This window comes from Grus americana, chromosome 1, assembly GCF_028858705.1.
Source record: "Grus americana isolate bGruAme1 chromosome 1, bGruAme1.mat, whole genome shotgun sequence".
In the NCBI taxonomy this organism is placed as follows: domain Eukaryota; kingdom Metazoa; phylum Chordata; class Aves; order Gruiformes; family Gruidae; genus Grus; species Grus americana.
In genome coordinates, this window is record NC_072852.1 from 76897325 (window position 1) to 76913661 (window position 16337).

At 45.3% G+C, this 16337-nt stretch overlaps 2 protein-coding genes across 25 annotated transcripts in view; both read left to right on the forward strand.

Annotated features, from left to right (window-relative positions):
* Nucleotides 1–7460, forward strand: part of PPFIBP1 (PPFIA binding protein 1) — a 119667-nt gene extending 112207 nt beyond the window's left edge. For all 24 annotated transcript variants that reach the window (XM_054812845.1, XM_054812843.1, XM_054812847.1 and 21 more), the window contains 6 exons: nt 121–243; nt 1707–1832; nt 2667–2855; nt 3403–3582; nt 3942–4007; nt 4766–7460. In XM_054812845.1, coding sequence (XP_054668820.1) covers nt 121–243; nt 1707–1832; nt 2667–2855; nt 3403–3582; nt 3942–4007; nt 4766–4852 — 771 coding nt within the window. In that variant the 3' untranslated portion in view covers nt 4853–7460. The remainder of the gene's footprint in view (nt 1–120; nt 244–1706; nt 1833–2666; nt 2856–3402; nt 3583–3941; nt 4008–4765) is intronic.
* A 5781-nt stretch (nt 7461–13241) lies between these two features.
* On the forward strand, nt 13242–13992 carry REP15 (RAB15 effector protein). Its single transcript, XM_054812868.1, is given in 4 exon segments — nt 13242–13297; nt 13299–13393; nt 13396–13937; nt 13939–13992. Coding segments are annotated over 4 exon segments (747 nt in total).
* Nucleotides 13993–16337: the final 2345 nt, after the last annotated feature.

Genomic DNA, 16337 nt, shown 5'->3' on the forward strand with positions numbered 1-16337 from the left:
CCCCAGAATGTGTCAGATGTGCCATTTTAAGCCTGGATCCAAAGCAGTCTCCTCCAGTTGGGTGCTGGTTCCACCAATAAGTGCGTTTATGTTTATTAGCTCCCCCTTTGTCTTTGACAGGATGACTTGCTGTCCTTGAAAGTTGTCAGCGTCCTCCACCACCTCAGCATCAAAAGAGCCATTCAGGTTTTGAGAATAAATAACTTCGAGCCCAACTGTCTGCGCAGGAGGCCATCTGATGAGGTACTGCTTTAAGTTGAAACTCTGAAGAGGAATCCTCTAGGGTTTTTCCCTGGTGTTTGTGATTATTCCTGCTCTGCCCTCTCCTCCTTTCTGCTTTCTATTTCATTCTGTTTCATTTTCGGTTTCCTTTTTCTCATGTTGTTCTTCCAAGTCTCATGCCCTGGCATCGCTACCTGGAACACCACTTTCTCTCCTCCACCTGCCATGGCCCCAGACTCATGTCGCCTTGCCAAATCCCCTGTTCCTCTTCCTAGCCAACAGCTGGCTGTTTTGTCTTAGTCTCTGATGTACTGTCTGGAACATAAATCTTGCATCTTGAACTCAGCGCACTGTTGCCGTGAGTCTTGTGTAACTCTCTGGAAAATTGATGGCTATGTCAAAATGTTCTGTCTAAAAGGAGTTTGGCTCTGTTACCAGAGGGAGACTGCCATCAGTTTGTTTTGGAAGCAGCGTATGCTGGATAGGGCAATGGATGATGAAGCAACCCAGACTCTTGGATTTAGATTCACATATGTGAAGAAAAGCACAGCAGGTCATGGAGCTAGCTAAATTTTCAGTTCCACTGGTAGAAAGTGCAAGTAGTCCTAGTGCACAGCAGGATAATGAGAAGCTCAACATGAGCTGGCAGTGTGCGCTTGCAGCCCAGAAAGCCAACCGTGTCCTGGGCTGCATCAAAAGAGGTGTGACCAGCAGGTCGAGGGAGGTGATCCTGCCCCTCTACTCTGCTCTTGTGAGACCCCACCTGGAGTACTGCGTCCAGCTCTGGGGTCTCCAGCACAAGGAAGACATGGAGCTGTTGGAGCAAGCCCAGAGGAGGGCCACGAAGCTGACTGGAGGGCTGGAGCACCTCTCCTGTGAGGACAGGCTGAGAGAGTTGAGGTGGTTCAGCCTGGAGAAGAGAAGGCTCTGGGGAGACCTTCTAACAGCCTTCCAGTACCTGAAGGGGCCTACAGGAAAGATGGAGAGAGACTGTTTACAAGGACATGTAGTGATAGGCCTTAAGCTGAAGGAGGATAGGTTTAGATATTAGGAAGAAATTTTTTACTGTGAGGATGGTGAGGCACTGGAACAGGTTTTTCAGAGAAGTTGTGGATGCCTCCATCCCTGGAAGTGTTCAAGGCCAGGTTGGATGGGGCTTTGGGCAATGTGGTCTAGTGGAGGGTATCCCTGCCCGTGGCAGGAGGGATTGGAACTACATGATCTTGAGGGTCCCTTCCAACCCAAACCATTCTATGATTCTATAATTCTACAATCAATCAAGTGGCATGAAGCATAATACAGACATGCCCACTGTCCAGACCCATCTCCACATTGGTATTGCTGCAAGATAGCAATCCAAAAAGAGGTTTTTTCTCAAGTGCAGAGTGGGCTTGTATTCATTAAGAGGTTTGTTTCAGTAAAGATTGGGGCTGGGACAGCTGAGTCAGGAAGTCTCCTTAACTGCCCATTTTTCATGTTCACAGAATAACGTCACACCTTCTGAGGTCACCCAGTGGACCAATCATCGTGTGATGGAGTGGCTACGCTCCGTTGATCTGGCAGAGTACGCTCCTAATCTGCGGGGGAGTGGTGTGCATGGGGGACTGATGGTAAGGTTTTAGGCTGTCTTACTCCATTTCATAAAAAAAAAAATATGGCTGAGAAGCGCTAGACCAAAGTTCAGACATTATCTTTGCTGCACACACCTTGTCTTCTTATTCTGCTTAATAATATAAGCCCCATAGTTTAAAAGACATGAATGTCTTGGGCAGAATTAGTGGGGGCAGCAATGGCTTTGATGATCTGTATTCCCCCCACAATTTAATTTAGGTATGGCATTCTTCACCTCCTGTCCTACGATGCTGTACACTGCTATCATGCTGTTAAACAGCCACCATCTTCCTTCCTAGACATAGATATGTTTTTATTTTGTAAGGAAGGCTTGTTACTTTTGTAAAATTTGTGATTTCAGTGTCAAACCAGGATTGTTTTTAATTGCTCTGGTATCAGATACTCAAGGCAACACACTTAGACTTGCAGAAGTTTGTTGGGGTGATTAAGAGGTATATCCCTGCTCCAAACATTCTGTTTATTTTCTGTCATTCCTCTGGCTACGTTTTCTAGAATTAGAGAGGAAAGTGAGTAAATATTTTGTGGCAGCTTCACACATTACATGAGTTAAGGGTGGATTTATCTGTTCCTTTCTTCTTACCTGCCAATTTGTTTCTATTTATAACTCAAGAAGGAAAGCCTGAGGGTAGCATTTTATGAATCCTTTAACTAGTTAACTCTCTTTTCTGCCTCTTTGTTGTATGTTTCCTCTAAAATACAAAGACCTCAAAGCAACCTTAGGAAGTGACCAAGATAGGGATGCCTGTTGATGTCCTTGAGACCTCATCAGACAGTACTGGCTTCAGCTGGATTCTCTGTGATTTGATTGATAGGTTTTGGAGCCTCGTTTCAATGTAGAAACCATGGCACAGTTGCTGAACATCCCACCAAACAAGACGTTACTGAGACGGCACTTGGCGACTCATTTCAACCTCCTCATTGGGCAGGAGGCCCAACAGCAGAAACGTGAAGCCATGGAGTCCCCAGACTACGTCCTCTTAACAGCAACCGCCAAAGTAAAGGTAGGTTCCGCGTTGATGTGTGAGCTTCCAGGCAGACATTTAGATCTCCAGTGTGGTGGTTTTGTCCGTGTTTGGAGGGCAGGTCAGTAAGGTCTGAGAAGAGGGCTGGCTGCTAATGAAAGAAGCATGAGAGCAGGACTCAGCAGATCTGGATTTGACACTTGTGTCTATCGTGAACACACCACATCTCAGCCTCTCATATGCACAGAAAAGAGGCAGCACCCTTGTGTGTGGTCCTTCTGGCTGTACTATAAGATGTTTGGGAGGGAGACTGTCTCTTACTGTTTATATGCTCATGGTTTATTGCAGTGGGATTCTGATCTCATTTGGGATCCTTTAAATGGTGATTTAACAGTGGTAGAACGAGGGGACACATCATTTTCTATTGGATGCAATTATTGTGCGATACAGCTGTTCAGAAGATCTTTGTGTAGGAGACCGGTGAGGTTTTGTCCCTGCATCACTGAAACACCAATGCAAGAGTAAGAGATCTGTTAATTCTTTACTCACTCTCTAACTTCTTGTCAATTTTCTCTTCACTCGTAAGCCAAAGAAACTTGCCTTCAGCAATTTTGGGAGCCTGAGGAAGAAGAAGCAAGATGATGTGGAAGAGTATGTGTGTCCTATGGAGCTGGGACGGGCATCTGGAAGTGGGTCGAAGAAGGGTTTTAAACCTGGCCTGGATATCCGAGTATATGATGATGACGATTTGGACAGGCTGGAGCAGGTAAGCCAGTTCTAGCAGTTTGGTGTCCTCGACTGTGCTGTCAGGTTCGGTGGAAAAACCTTCCTTTTCGCAGGGAAACCTTCCCTTTGCTTTGGCCCGTGAAGGTCCTGACTTCTTGCAGTCACGCGGCATTACTCAAATGTGTGTCTCAGCCCAAGAAGGTTCAAGCTGTGAACGCGGTGCCTTGGGGACCTACTCTGACGTAACTGTCCCCTCTCAACAAGGCACGCTCCTCCCTTGCTCTGACCATGTGGGGTGCAATCAAGTAGTTACATTATTTGTTGCACTTAACCGCCACTCCGTCGTGGCATACAATGAATTCATTCATTCATTCATTCTTCATTGTCTGTTTTTTGTAGATGGAAGATTCAGAAGGGACAGTGAGGCAAATAGGAGCATTTTCTGAAGGCATCAACAACTTGACAGTAAGGCTTAAAAGCGGGGTCTGTGGAATAAGATCTCGGTTTCTGTAAGATGGGTATAAACCCCCTGGCGGTGCTATTTAATACAAATACACGAAGTACAACTTTCCTTCACTGTTACTGCCTCTGTCAAGCAGCTGAGTTTTGTGGTTTTGGAGGCAATTGCTTTGATTGATTTCAGTGCATAGCAAGACATAGTCTTTGGATGAGTGAAGCACCACTGGTCTCTGAGGCCTGAAGTATGTCAAATACCGTGCAAGTTACAGGTATAGTGAAATCTCATCAGAACTAGGCGTCAGTTGAAGTCTTTTGGGTTTTGTACAGGGACAGAGGGGAAAAGGAAAATCAGAGGTTGAGGAAGATAGCCGCCCGTGGGGGCGGGGAGGTTGCCCCGGCTGGGAAGCTGGGAGTGGTGGCACATGGTTGCCAGCTCTCCTCGCTGACTCCACACCCTCCAGGGAGAGCAGAGGACGTGGCACCTGGCTCTCGGCCGGCAGGCTGCCCTTGGGCGGTGGGTTACCAACTGAGTGTCATGGCACGTTTTCTTGGTGGAAGCCCAGCCCCAGCCTGCGCTCCCCCAGCCGTTTAGGCCGCAAGCCGGTCAGGAACCAGCGCGGATGAAGAACGTCCTCAGCAGAACAAAGTGGTGGCTGGCAGGGCTGACGGCGGTGCTTGCTGCCGGGCACAGGACTGGACCGTCCCAGTGCCTGATTTCAGTTGTGAGGGCCTGAACCTTGACTCTTCCCTCCTTTCCTTTCTAGCACATGTTGAAAGAAGATGAAATGTTTAAAGACTTTGCAACTCGCTCTCCTAGCACCAGTATAACAGATGAGGACTCCAACGTGTGACAGTAACCGCCAGGCACTGACAAAGGCTCGCTTTCCTATGTGCAAGAAACGTCGTCGTCATTCGTGACGGGCAGCAGATCATGTACATTACATTGTTCTTGCTTCTGTTTGTTAGAAGTAACATTGGGGGATGGAGAATTTAAAAAAAATAAAAAGAGGAAAAAAAGGTGCCTATTCTAAAGTTGCCATAAGAAACACCCAGACACTGGTGAATGGTAGTTGTTTTTACTATATTTAATGTACAAACTGGTGATATGTTTGAGTGATGCATTTAAATTTATGTGGTATGATAGTGCTCCTTTTGTTTATTCATGGCCTCAGATAATCCTTTATACTGTTTCAAAATAACAGATTATGTTAGATAGGAGTATTGCGTCTGTAGATATCATGCATCAGCTTTCTTCTAGGCTCTCAGCTGAAAAAAGATGTTACTGCTCTTTTTCAAGTGCGTTTGTTCGGCACAAATACCAGTTCTGCCCTTCCTTACAGTATCCAGTGTAGGATTTTAGTCATCCCTGCCCTGCATAAACTCTCCAGTAGCTCTTGACTGTTGCTCTTATTTTTATACTGTTTTATAAAAAAAAAAAAAAAAAAAAAAAAGAAAAAAGAACTATATGAAGTACATATAAAAGCAAAAATTTAAATTTTGTGAGATAGAGTGATGGAAAGTTCGAAGTGTGGGGGAAGGGGAGAAGGTTGTAAAAAAATTATGCCAGTTTGCATACCAGCTGGTTACTGGAAAAGGCAGGCTGACCTTTGGAACTGTTTGCTTTCATTGCTTTTTAATAAGTGCACGGTTTAATGATCTTCCATTTGGGATGAAACGATTACAAAGCATGTTTCTTCTAGCAATGACTCGTACAGAAATTGCACATTTTAAAATGTCTTCTTTCTTGTTCCCAGCAGCAGTAGTTATAGCATTCAAACAAGGTTATTAACACTTCTGTGACTTAAAAAATTTCCTTAAAGTTGAGAGTACTCCCTGCATATGGAAGGGATATTTCTGTGCTGTGACTAACGTAAAGATGGTGTAGTTGGGAAAAAAAAAAAGTATATAGAGAAATGTATAGGAAATATATTATTTCGTAATATTAAACCTAAGGTGGGACTTTTCCTCCAAAATTCAAATATCGAACATGTTGCTCATCATTTTTTCTTCTTAAAGCACAGCTCCTCTGCTTTTGAGGATCATCAGATTTTAAAAATCCTAACTAGCCAGTGGAATTCTTTTGTCAGACTTTTGGTATTGCGAGGTGTCCTAGCCAAAAGCAAACAAAAAAAATGTAACTCTGTTTATTACAGTGGTGTTGAACATTGCATGTACTTTAGCACAATGGCATGAAGCTTCTTTGCTTTATAAAGGCAAAAAAAGTACAGCTGGAATTGTTCCTTGCAGTGGTGTGTTGCTTGAGCAAGCGTTTGTCACTCGTTTCGTCGCTCTCCTTGCTGGAAGTGAGACCGTGTCCGATACATTGCTGGTGTGGTGCAAGGGACGTTAGATTTGCGCTGACTTTGTGGGTATTTCTGAAACACTATTAACAAAGCTAGGAAAGGAAGAAAGGTTCTTTCAGGGGCTTCCAGGGAGCTCCCATCAGATGTTAGGGTAGATTGGAGACATATTCTAGTATTATATTATTGTAACCTGATAAGCTATTACCAACCTGGTTCTTTGAAGGATGTGCAGTGTAGGCTATTATTTATGTACCAAGATGAAAAATTTTATGTGGACTGGTTGTGTTAAACATAATATCAAGCGCTGCCATTTTCTCTTTAGTAACTGGATCCAGGCAAACAATCCATAATGCGTACATAAAATAGTTTGTGCTGGTTACCATCTGTCTACAAACAGATCACAACTGATGCTTTGTTCAATATTCCTGACTAATTCCTCTCCACAAATAATTTGCTGACTGCTGTTTCTTCCTCTGCAGCGTTGGGGGTGTTTGAGCTATTTCTGAGTGCAGAAATACCACATTGGGTAACGCCTGCCGTCAGCTTTAGGGTGTAGATGCTTGGGAAGTGAATTCAGGGCTTGCTTTCTGTGAATACTCTGCAATATGGTTGTTATTTACGTGTAAGTTGAGCTTAAGACCCTGCTCTCCCAAATGCTGCAGAAGCACTGGGAAGATGTGGCGCAGGCTTCTGAGCAAAAGTATTCCTCCAGATTCACTCTCACTAGATGCTGGCTAGTGAACATGACTGGATATTCACGGGGAAAAAAAAGGAGGGCCAGTGATGCAATATTACATGCTGAAATAGCCACAAACAAATACTTTCTGATTTCTCTTTAGTCCAGTGCTATTAGCAAACGTATGAACAATGGCAGATGATGATTTATTTAAGTCCAGGGTAAGCAGCGTGGTGCTCCAAACAACCCTCTCCTGCATTCACCGCTTGGAAGCCAGGTCATCCCCTCGAAGCTGCCTGTCATCTGAACCTTGGTTATTTTATGGGGGTGGAATATGAAAGCAAGTGATAAAGTCGGGAAGTTTATGTGCGCATGTGCACACAATTGATACCGTTGGGGTATGTTAATTTGTGCGTGTTTGAAGAGGGTGACATAACTACTGTGTATTGCCATGTAAAATCCAATAAAGTCTGTGAAAAATGCCAAGTGTTTCTGGAAGCTGGTTCCTTTTTAATGTATCCTCTTTTTTCCCTTTTTATTTTCCTAGGAAGTTCATTTTGTTCTATTTAAAAGACAGAGGAGGAAGGGACAGAAGTGCACATTTCTTTGGACTCATTAGTTCGTCAGTAGTGCCTGCAGAAGGACTCAGCTAACAGCTAAGAAATCAACTACCTCAGGTCTTTTTACTTATTTTCTAGGATCCAGATTTGAACCATCTTGGGTTGTTTGGTATGGCGTGATGAGAAAGCGCTTCCCCATTGCTCAGTGTGTGCTCCTCTGGGACTCCTGGCAGGGTGCCGAAGGAAGTACCAGCTCTGGCCCTTCTTGCTGTAGAGGGCAACCATCTCTCTCTAGGTGTCATTCGCCTCCCCATGCCCCCTGTCCTGGTTTCAGCTGGGATAATTTTCTTCCTAGCAGCTGGGATAGTGCTGTGTTTTGGATTTAGGATGAGAATAACGTTGCTAACACACTGATGTTTTAGTTGTTGCTAAGTGATGCTTCCACCAAGTCAAGGACTTTTTAGCTCCTCATACCCTGCCAGCAAGAAGGCTGGGGGTGCACAAGAAACTGGGAGGGGGCACAGCTGGGACAGCTGACCAAAGGGATGTTCCATACCATATGACATCATGCTTGGCATATAAACCGGGGAAGGTTGGCTGGGGGACAGCAATTGCTGCTCGGGGACTGGCTGGGCATTGGTAGGTGGGTGGTGAGCAATTGTTTTTCATTTGCATCACTTGTTTTTCTTGGGTTTTCTTTCTTTCTCTTTTTTGTTATTTTCTTTTTCATTACAATTTTTATTAGTAGTATTTTATTTTATTTCAATTATTAAACTGTTCTTAACAGACGAGTTTTCTCACTTTTACGCTTCCGATTCTCTCTGCCATCCTACTGGGTTGGGGGAGTGAGCAAGCAGCTGCGTGGTGCTTAGTTAATGGCTGGGCTTAAATCACGACAGTCCTTTTGGTGCCCACCGTGGGGCTCGAAGGATTGAGATAACGACAGATCTGACCAGAGCGTGTTAAGCTATTCGTTTAATAGTCACTGTTCACAATATTGTTTTATTTGTTCTCAGGGTTGTGTTGTGTAATACCTTACTTGCAGTATATATTCCCTGTGGTGCTGTTTATCACCTCTGAAAGCTGGATCAAGGTCACCATTTTGTTGTACTGTGTAGCACTGGTTTATGATATGATAAAATTACTGATTGTGAGACTAATCTGGTATTTGTACTCAGCATTGCCATCATTACTGTACTTTGGGAGCCATCTGCCGGAAACGATTAATTACACTCTTTCTTTACCTTTTCTCCTCACAGAGCCAATCTATGGGGGAGAAAAGGGGGGACACTTTCTCCCACTCCTTCACCTTTCCCTTCTCCTCCAGGCTGGTTACAACAGCTCTTGAGAATTTTGAAAACCCTTGGGTTGTTCAGACCAGCGTGTTCCTATTGCTATGCCTCCTGAATGTGTTTCAGGTCCTGTTCAGGGTTGAACAACTATTTAAGAATACCACCCAGAGATCTGCCCCAAGGCTGGATAGTTATGAGTGGCAGGGTGTGTGGAATAGCATGGGCAAGGACCGAGGACAGTGGACACCCCCAGTGTTTTGGAACTTTACCCCTGAACAAGTGCAGAATCCTGAAAAGCTAGTAGAATAGTTGGAAAAAGTATGCTGTCCCCCTGGCAATTCCAGAGAGACACAAACCACTACAATGTGCTGGGGCCTGGCCCATGCCTCCCGAGTTCTGTTCAACACTACTCAGTACCCTCAAAGGGAAGAGAAGGTCTCTGGATCTGATGACAAAACAACAGGCACTGTGGTTACTCCACCCCCATGACAGGCACTGCAGCTGAACCAGGGAACCAACCTGTGCCAGTATCAGTCGCCCCTATGCACAAGAAGAAATCTTGGAAGCAAAAGTCAGCTTGTTTAGTAAAGGATGATGAAGAAGCAGGGCCATCACAAGAAGAGGAGGAGGAGGAAGTGGAAGAACTCATAAACCAGACAGTAATCACCCGATCCCTATCCCTGAGTAAGCTGCGAGATAGGCAAAAAGATTTCAGTCGTCGATTAGGCAAGCACATTGTCACCTGGTTGTTCTGATGCTGGGATAACGGAGCCAGTAGACTGGAATTAGAGGGTAGGGAGGCCAAGCAGCTGGGATCCCTGTCCAGGGAAGGAGGCATCAACAAGGCGATTGGAAAAGGGACACTAGCCCTCAGCCTCTGGAGGTGACTTCCGTCAAGAGTGAAGGAAAGGCATCCCTTCAGTGAAGATGATGTATGTCATTCAGGCAAGTGGACCACCATGGAGAGAGGTATCCAGTACCTGAGGGAATTAGCCATGTGGTTTATTATGACCCAGGCAGCACGCAGTTACCCACAGCTCCTGATGAAATCCAATGTACCCAGCCCATGTGGTGGAAGCTTGTATGGCGTACACCATCATCATACGCCAACTCATTGGCATTAATGGACTGGGAAGACAAAGAGGTGCCAACAGTGGATGAAGTGGCTGGCTGGCTCCAGCAATACGAAGAAAGTCTCTCTTCCTCCCTCACCTCAGCTGTGGAGAAACTGTCCTGGAAGGTCCAGTAACTTGAAGAGAATATGTCCTATTCCCCACTTGTACGGACCAGTATCTCAGCTATTAGGCGTAAGCATTCCCCTGCTCAAGAGAGAGGCTACAGAGGGTACACACCACGACGCACCTGTGGTTTTACCTGCATGACTACGGAGAGGACATGAGGAAGTGGGATGGAAAAACCTACCTCGACCCTAGAGGCACAGGTACATGAACTGCAAGGGAAAACAATCCCAAAAGGGGATTCTTCCAGGAAAAATGCTGGTTTTCAGCAGACAGCTCACCAGACAGAGGAGAAGGGCTGATCTTACTTCTGATCCTCTTGAAGTGACTTCTAATCCATTTTTAAAAGGAGTAATGAATGCTATAATCAGGATTAGAGGGGTCTGACTCATAGACACCTGGGCCATGAGTGGGTTTATCACATCCCCTATCACGCACCAGCCTCCAGGAACATCGAATGATACAATAGACTGCTAAAAACTACACTGAGAGCAATGGGTGGTGGGACCTTCAAACCTTGGGATACACATTTAGCAAAAGTCGCCTATCTGGTCAACACTAGAGGATCTGCCAGTTGGGATGGCCCTGTGTCGTGGTTTAATCCAGCAGGCAGCGAAACACCACATGGCTGCCCGCTCACTCCCCCCCTCCCCAATGGGCTGGGGGAGAGAATCAGGAAAAAAAAGTAAAACTGATGGGGTGAGATAAAACCAGTTTAATAGGACAGCAAAGAAATAGAAAAGAGTAATAATGATAAAAGAATATGCAAAACAAGTGATGCACAATGCAATTGCTCACCACCCGCTGACCAACCCATTCTTGAGCAGAGATCACTGCCCCCAGCCAACTCCCCAGTTTATATACTGAGCATGACATCATATGGTATGCATTGTCCATTTGGCCAGTTTGGGTCAGCTGTCCTGGCCATGCTCCCTCCTGGCTTCCTATGCATCTCCTTACTGGCAGAGCATGGCAAGCCGAAAAGTCCTTGACTTAGTCTAAGTACCATTACTTAGCAACAACTAAACCCATCAATGTGTTACCAACATTATTCTCATCCTAAATCCAAAACACAGCACTATATCAGCTGCTAGGAAGAAAATTAACTCTATCCCAGCTGAAACCAGGACCCCCTTGCAGCCCTCAGCAGTCATAGGAGCTCCAGCTACTTTGCCAAAAAGGAGTTGAGTTTCCCCAAACTACATTTTGTTGCTGGGGTGCAGGTACAAATGATGATCAATGTTTTGCCCAGTGTAGCCCAGATAACGTACCAGAAAATGCAGAACCCCCGTCTCGTGACCACCATTTCTGTGGTTTCCTTCATCAGCTCAGCATTTCAGTGGGAACACTGAGGATAAACACTTTGAAACCTACAGTATAAGAAACTTTTGTCGTCTGTTTGTTTACAGTGATGAGGAAAGGATAGATGTGTTTTGATCAAGAGCGTATGGAGATTAAAGCCGGGTTGTTTTTTTTTTTTTGTGGGGTGGGTTTTTTGGTGGGGTTTTTGGGTTTTTTTTTTTTTTTTTTCCCCCCTGTTAAATTACATATATGCTTAGGAATGGAGAAGTAATCCAGAATAACCTCTGGAATGACTCTTCTAATTCGCACCCACGAGGTATTGTTGCATCCTGGCTTTTCCATTAGGAGAGAAGTTGCACTTATCCTACCTGCATGCTTTTTATACCTTGCACTGCTTTGTTGTTAAGTTCAGTGCATGCTTTATGCTTCACCTTCTTAGTATTTTGGCATTTTCATCTGCAGCAAGAGCTTCTCCTACTGAGCCTCCTTTTATCCTCAGTTAGGAGGAAGAAGACAGCACTCTTTGAGGCAGCTAAGAAGTAAAACCTTCCAAGTTGCCAGTAGATTTGGAACAATGATCAGCAAGGAGAGTATTAGGTGCTGGGGAACACTCAAATAGAAAGGAAATTAGAATTACATTCAGAGATAACAGAAGAAGGAGCAGGAGTGCTCCCTAATCATAGCTGTGAGAAGGTCATGAAGGAATGGAGCCGGCCCCATGACATATTTGAAGACCTGTGGGAGAAAAGACATGTAATATTTAGGACATGATCTGTTTCTTAGAGAGAGGGACCCAAGGGCAGCAGTGGGTCTGACCAGCCTGCGCACCTGAGAAGGTGTTTCCCTGGGGTGGCAGGAGCACAAGAACATCTGTAGGCAGAAGGAGAGATGTTTTGAGCAATGAGTAAAGAAGGCAAAGACAGATCCTCAGCATTTTTTTCCACTCATTCAAAATGAAAAAGAAGAGGAAGAGCAGCATTCAGCAGGACAGAGCCTGTTTCTTGAGGAATGGTGGTGAGATCCTGGGCCAATGAAGAGACTGCAGTGGGGCAGTTGGCGCCAGCAACATCCAGAGCTCAACAGGGCTGGCTCCTGCTGCAGTGTAACATACACTCCAGCTTTCACAGCTAGGGAGACTGGATTTTGTAAGGTCAGGAAGCTTGTTTAGTTGTAGGTGTATTTGACAGTCGTGCATGGTGATGCATTGACTGCCCAAGCTTCCCTGAGCTAATCCAGTTACAGGCAGCAACAGCAGGAGCGTCTCAGTTGAGCCAAAAGCCCAAGTGAGTCTGTGTGCATTGCCACCGCACAATTAATGCCACTGACAGTAGTGGCAGTTAATACTGGGATACAGGCAATAGCCCATCAAAAAAAACCAAAACCAAAAACCAACAAACGCCATGTCATTTCAAGCACCCTGTAGAAATCTTCAGGTTTGGATGTGTACCCTTCTCTGGGTAATTAAAAGAAAAAGGTTGTTTCATCTCCAGGATGCCAATAAAGTGGTTGCTCTGTAATAGTCCTAGAAAGGAGATCAAAGGAGATAAGATCAGACTGGAATGAGATAGCATCAGCTAAAGAAATGGTGCCAGAATTAACAATAATGAAAACAAGAATGGGTGAATTCAGTAATATGAAAGCTACTGGGCCTGTTGGGCTGGTCACTGCTCAGCTTTGGAGAAACACACCTAAGAAAAAGCCCATCTGCCCCGGGGACAGCAGCCTGCTCACAAAGCTCAGCTCTACCACTGCCATGACCTCCATCTGGAAGGCGGCAGGTAACCATGTGCACACTTAATAGGTCTGGCTGAGCCCGGTGCCTACAGAGCCTTTGCTGGAAAAGGAAGGGACTTCCCCAAGGCGATCTGCATGTGGTGATCTCCTCCTGCACAGAAAATGGGCCAGAAGGTCTCACACGACAATCAGGAACAAGGCTGAACCTCTAGTCATCTGTGAAGTCTTCGGCCAAGACATGGTCCATGCATCTCAAAGGCTGAAGGCCTATCTTGGTTTTGTGGATCCTTGGCCAAATTCCAGCCAGCCACAAACATGCTGCACGAGATCTTTTTGGTCAACTTCATCAGCTTCTGCATGGAGAAGGGAATTGAGGAATGTATCACGACCAGCAAAATGACCAAGCAGCAGTCCTCCCTGTTTGGGGTGGACTGGATCTGGACTCTGTCTGGAGCTGACAAGCAAATCACACTTCAGAGCACCGTGCAAGCTTTACAGCTGGGTGAGCTTTTCCACAGCAAAGGCAGCCCCACTGAAGCAGTGGAAGACTGCTGCCGGGAAGCCATGCTGGCAGACGAGCGCTTCCAAAACAGGAACAGGTTTGCGAAGCTGGCAGAGTTCTGCCGCCTGGTGGGACAGGACTGCCTGGGTTTGTTTATCATGGTTGGTGTGCCAGGGAAGCCCAAGGACATCCGAGGAGTCATGCTACACAGCATTGCCGAGGAAGAGCAAAAATGCCGCCTGGCAGGGAGGAATGTGCTACGACAATTTGTCACCAGTACTGACAGCTTCCTGCCCACAAAAGACATGTTGGAAAACTGCCTCAGTGCAAAAAAAAAAAAATGGATGGAAAGAGGTGGGCAATGTGTACATAAACCTTCTGTAAACCGCTGGTTAACAGCAGTGGCTCTGCACACCAGCACCAGAGGCTGCGTGGGGCTCAGCTCTGCCTCTCTCGCTTTTCTTCTCGCACGCCATTCCCTCCACCCCCTTATTTCCCACCTTCCCCTCCACCCATCGCCTTCCTTCACCTCCTGCAGAAGCCAGGCTGAGTCAGCCTCTCCAGGTTTTAAAACAACAGGACGTACCTGCCAGAAAAATGTGTTTATAGAAGGCACATCATTTTTCCAGAACATTTTGTTCGCCAGACGTTGAGTCTTAGCTGGAGCCAATGAAAACTTTATCGCCCTGAGCCTTTGGGAGGTCGTGGCAGACTTGACTCACAGCCTTTGTTTACTGTGCAGCAGATTTTTTTCTGTAATAGGAAGTTGAGCCTGTAATAAAGAAAATGTACTGGCGCTGGGCAGAAGCTTTGTATTGAGCGTGAAGGACAAAACAAGGACTTAAAAATGCTGGTTTAGAGGCACGAGCTGGTTCACAACTAAGAGGAAAAGCCCTTCCCCACGTTACAAATGGGCTCTATGAGAAACCTACTAATTATTTGCCCCTTAAAAGTAGATCAGTGCCAGGCTACAGAGGACCTCGGAGCTGCGACCGAAGCACTGGGGCAGGGTTGGTCCCAGCTGTAAAGCCTGGTCTTGCTGAGCCACTGTGTCAGTCAAGGTGTGGCAAAAGGTGCTGGAAGGTGTTAAAGAAAACATGGGGAAAAACAACCAACAGGGACAAAAAAAAACCAACCTGACCCTGGAGACACCGGTGGGAGCTTTTGCTTTTCAGGGCAGCAGAGGCAGCTCCTGACCACTCGTGGCAGGGAACAAAAGTTTGGAGGAGGCAAAAATTATTTCACTTTGAATTTGTTTTCAGTAGCTTAGCAGCTGATTGCATTTATGAACCGATTTATTCCATTCCCCTCAGCTTTTAGTAGACTAAATAGACTTTGGAGTTGCACAATTGTAATTATTTTCATTCAGCTGCTGTTAACCAGTGAAGACTGGATCAGTTTTTCAGACTGGTACACTCACTTTGTTCGTAGCTATCTAGCTGAATAGTTTTTTTCAGTGCAAAATTTCCCTGCCTGTAGTTTTCTTATAATTTTATTCATTTTTATTTAACAGAATAATTTCAAAAGCTCATTCATATTTTACTATTTGAGTTATAAGATGGGGCAGCGACAGCTGAGAAATAAAGGCTGTTATTTACACAGGCATAAAGAAGCTGCAGCGTCGATGCCAGAAGTGTTTGCAGCTTTCCGTGGTGTAGGTGCAGAGGCTGAAAGGTGAAGTAAAAACAGAACTGTGAAATTTTTTTGCTGAGCACAAAGGTAGCTGGATACGAGGAAAGGACATCTTAGTTCATGAAATAGTTCCTTGAGATCCAGTTGTCTGGATCATTGTATTTTGTACGCGTAGCAGGGATTTGGTGGGACGGGATAGTTCTGGTGTTTTACATAGAAAACATGCACAGCTATGGGGATATGTGCAGAGAATGAGGACTCTATACCCATTCAGGAGGGTTGGGGTTTGTTGGGGTTTTTTTTAACCTGTTTAAAGTAATAGCATAACCAATACTGCAGCTGGATTGATTGGTTTATAAAAGACCAGCAAAAAAGCTTTAATTTTTGCATTATATTGGTATCTTAATTATAATTAGCATGTGGCTTTTAAGCTATTCAGTTCTGTAGGAATGCTGTCTCTCTGAAAACAGGTTGGGCTTTTTCCTTTGGATGTTTTTCATGCTTTTTCAGCATTGGGAAGGGGAAAATCAAAATGTCTTGACTATATAGAGTTTGAACTATGGAAGTTATACGTTGGCACAGCTGCCAATTTGATTCGTGTCCTCCAAAGTGGCTCTGGTACCTCAGAGATGGCACACAGGCTTGGTGTTTATTCTGGGAGCCAGGGTACCTTGCACAGACACTGCCACACTCTTTGCCTGGTTGCTTTGTGGGTTTCAGCTCAGGAGCCCGGGCCCTCAGCAGCGGTGAGAGGGGGCCAAGGCTCTGTACTACAGCTCATGGTGGTGAAGATGCACAACAAAGTATTTAACAATGTAAATTTGACCGTGTGCATTTATTCAGCCAAGCTGGAGTCTCAGCTCAGGTGACGCACGGCCATACCACAAGCTTCTGTAACTGCACCTACTGATTTGCCAGGTAAGGTGCTGACCTCAAATTCCATGGTAACGTGCGTAATAAGGTTAGTAAAAGCAAAGTGAAGGGGTTGGGTTGTGTCATTTTTTATTTTGTTTCCTTTGGACATCGTTTGCTAATTATAGTTTAGTATAATGTATAGTTTGTACAGTTTGTACAGTTTGTAGTGTAGTTGAGCTCAA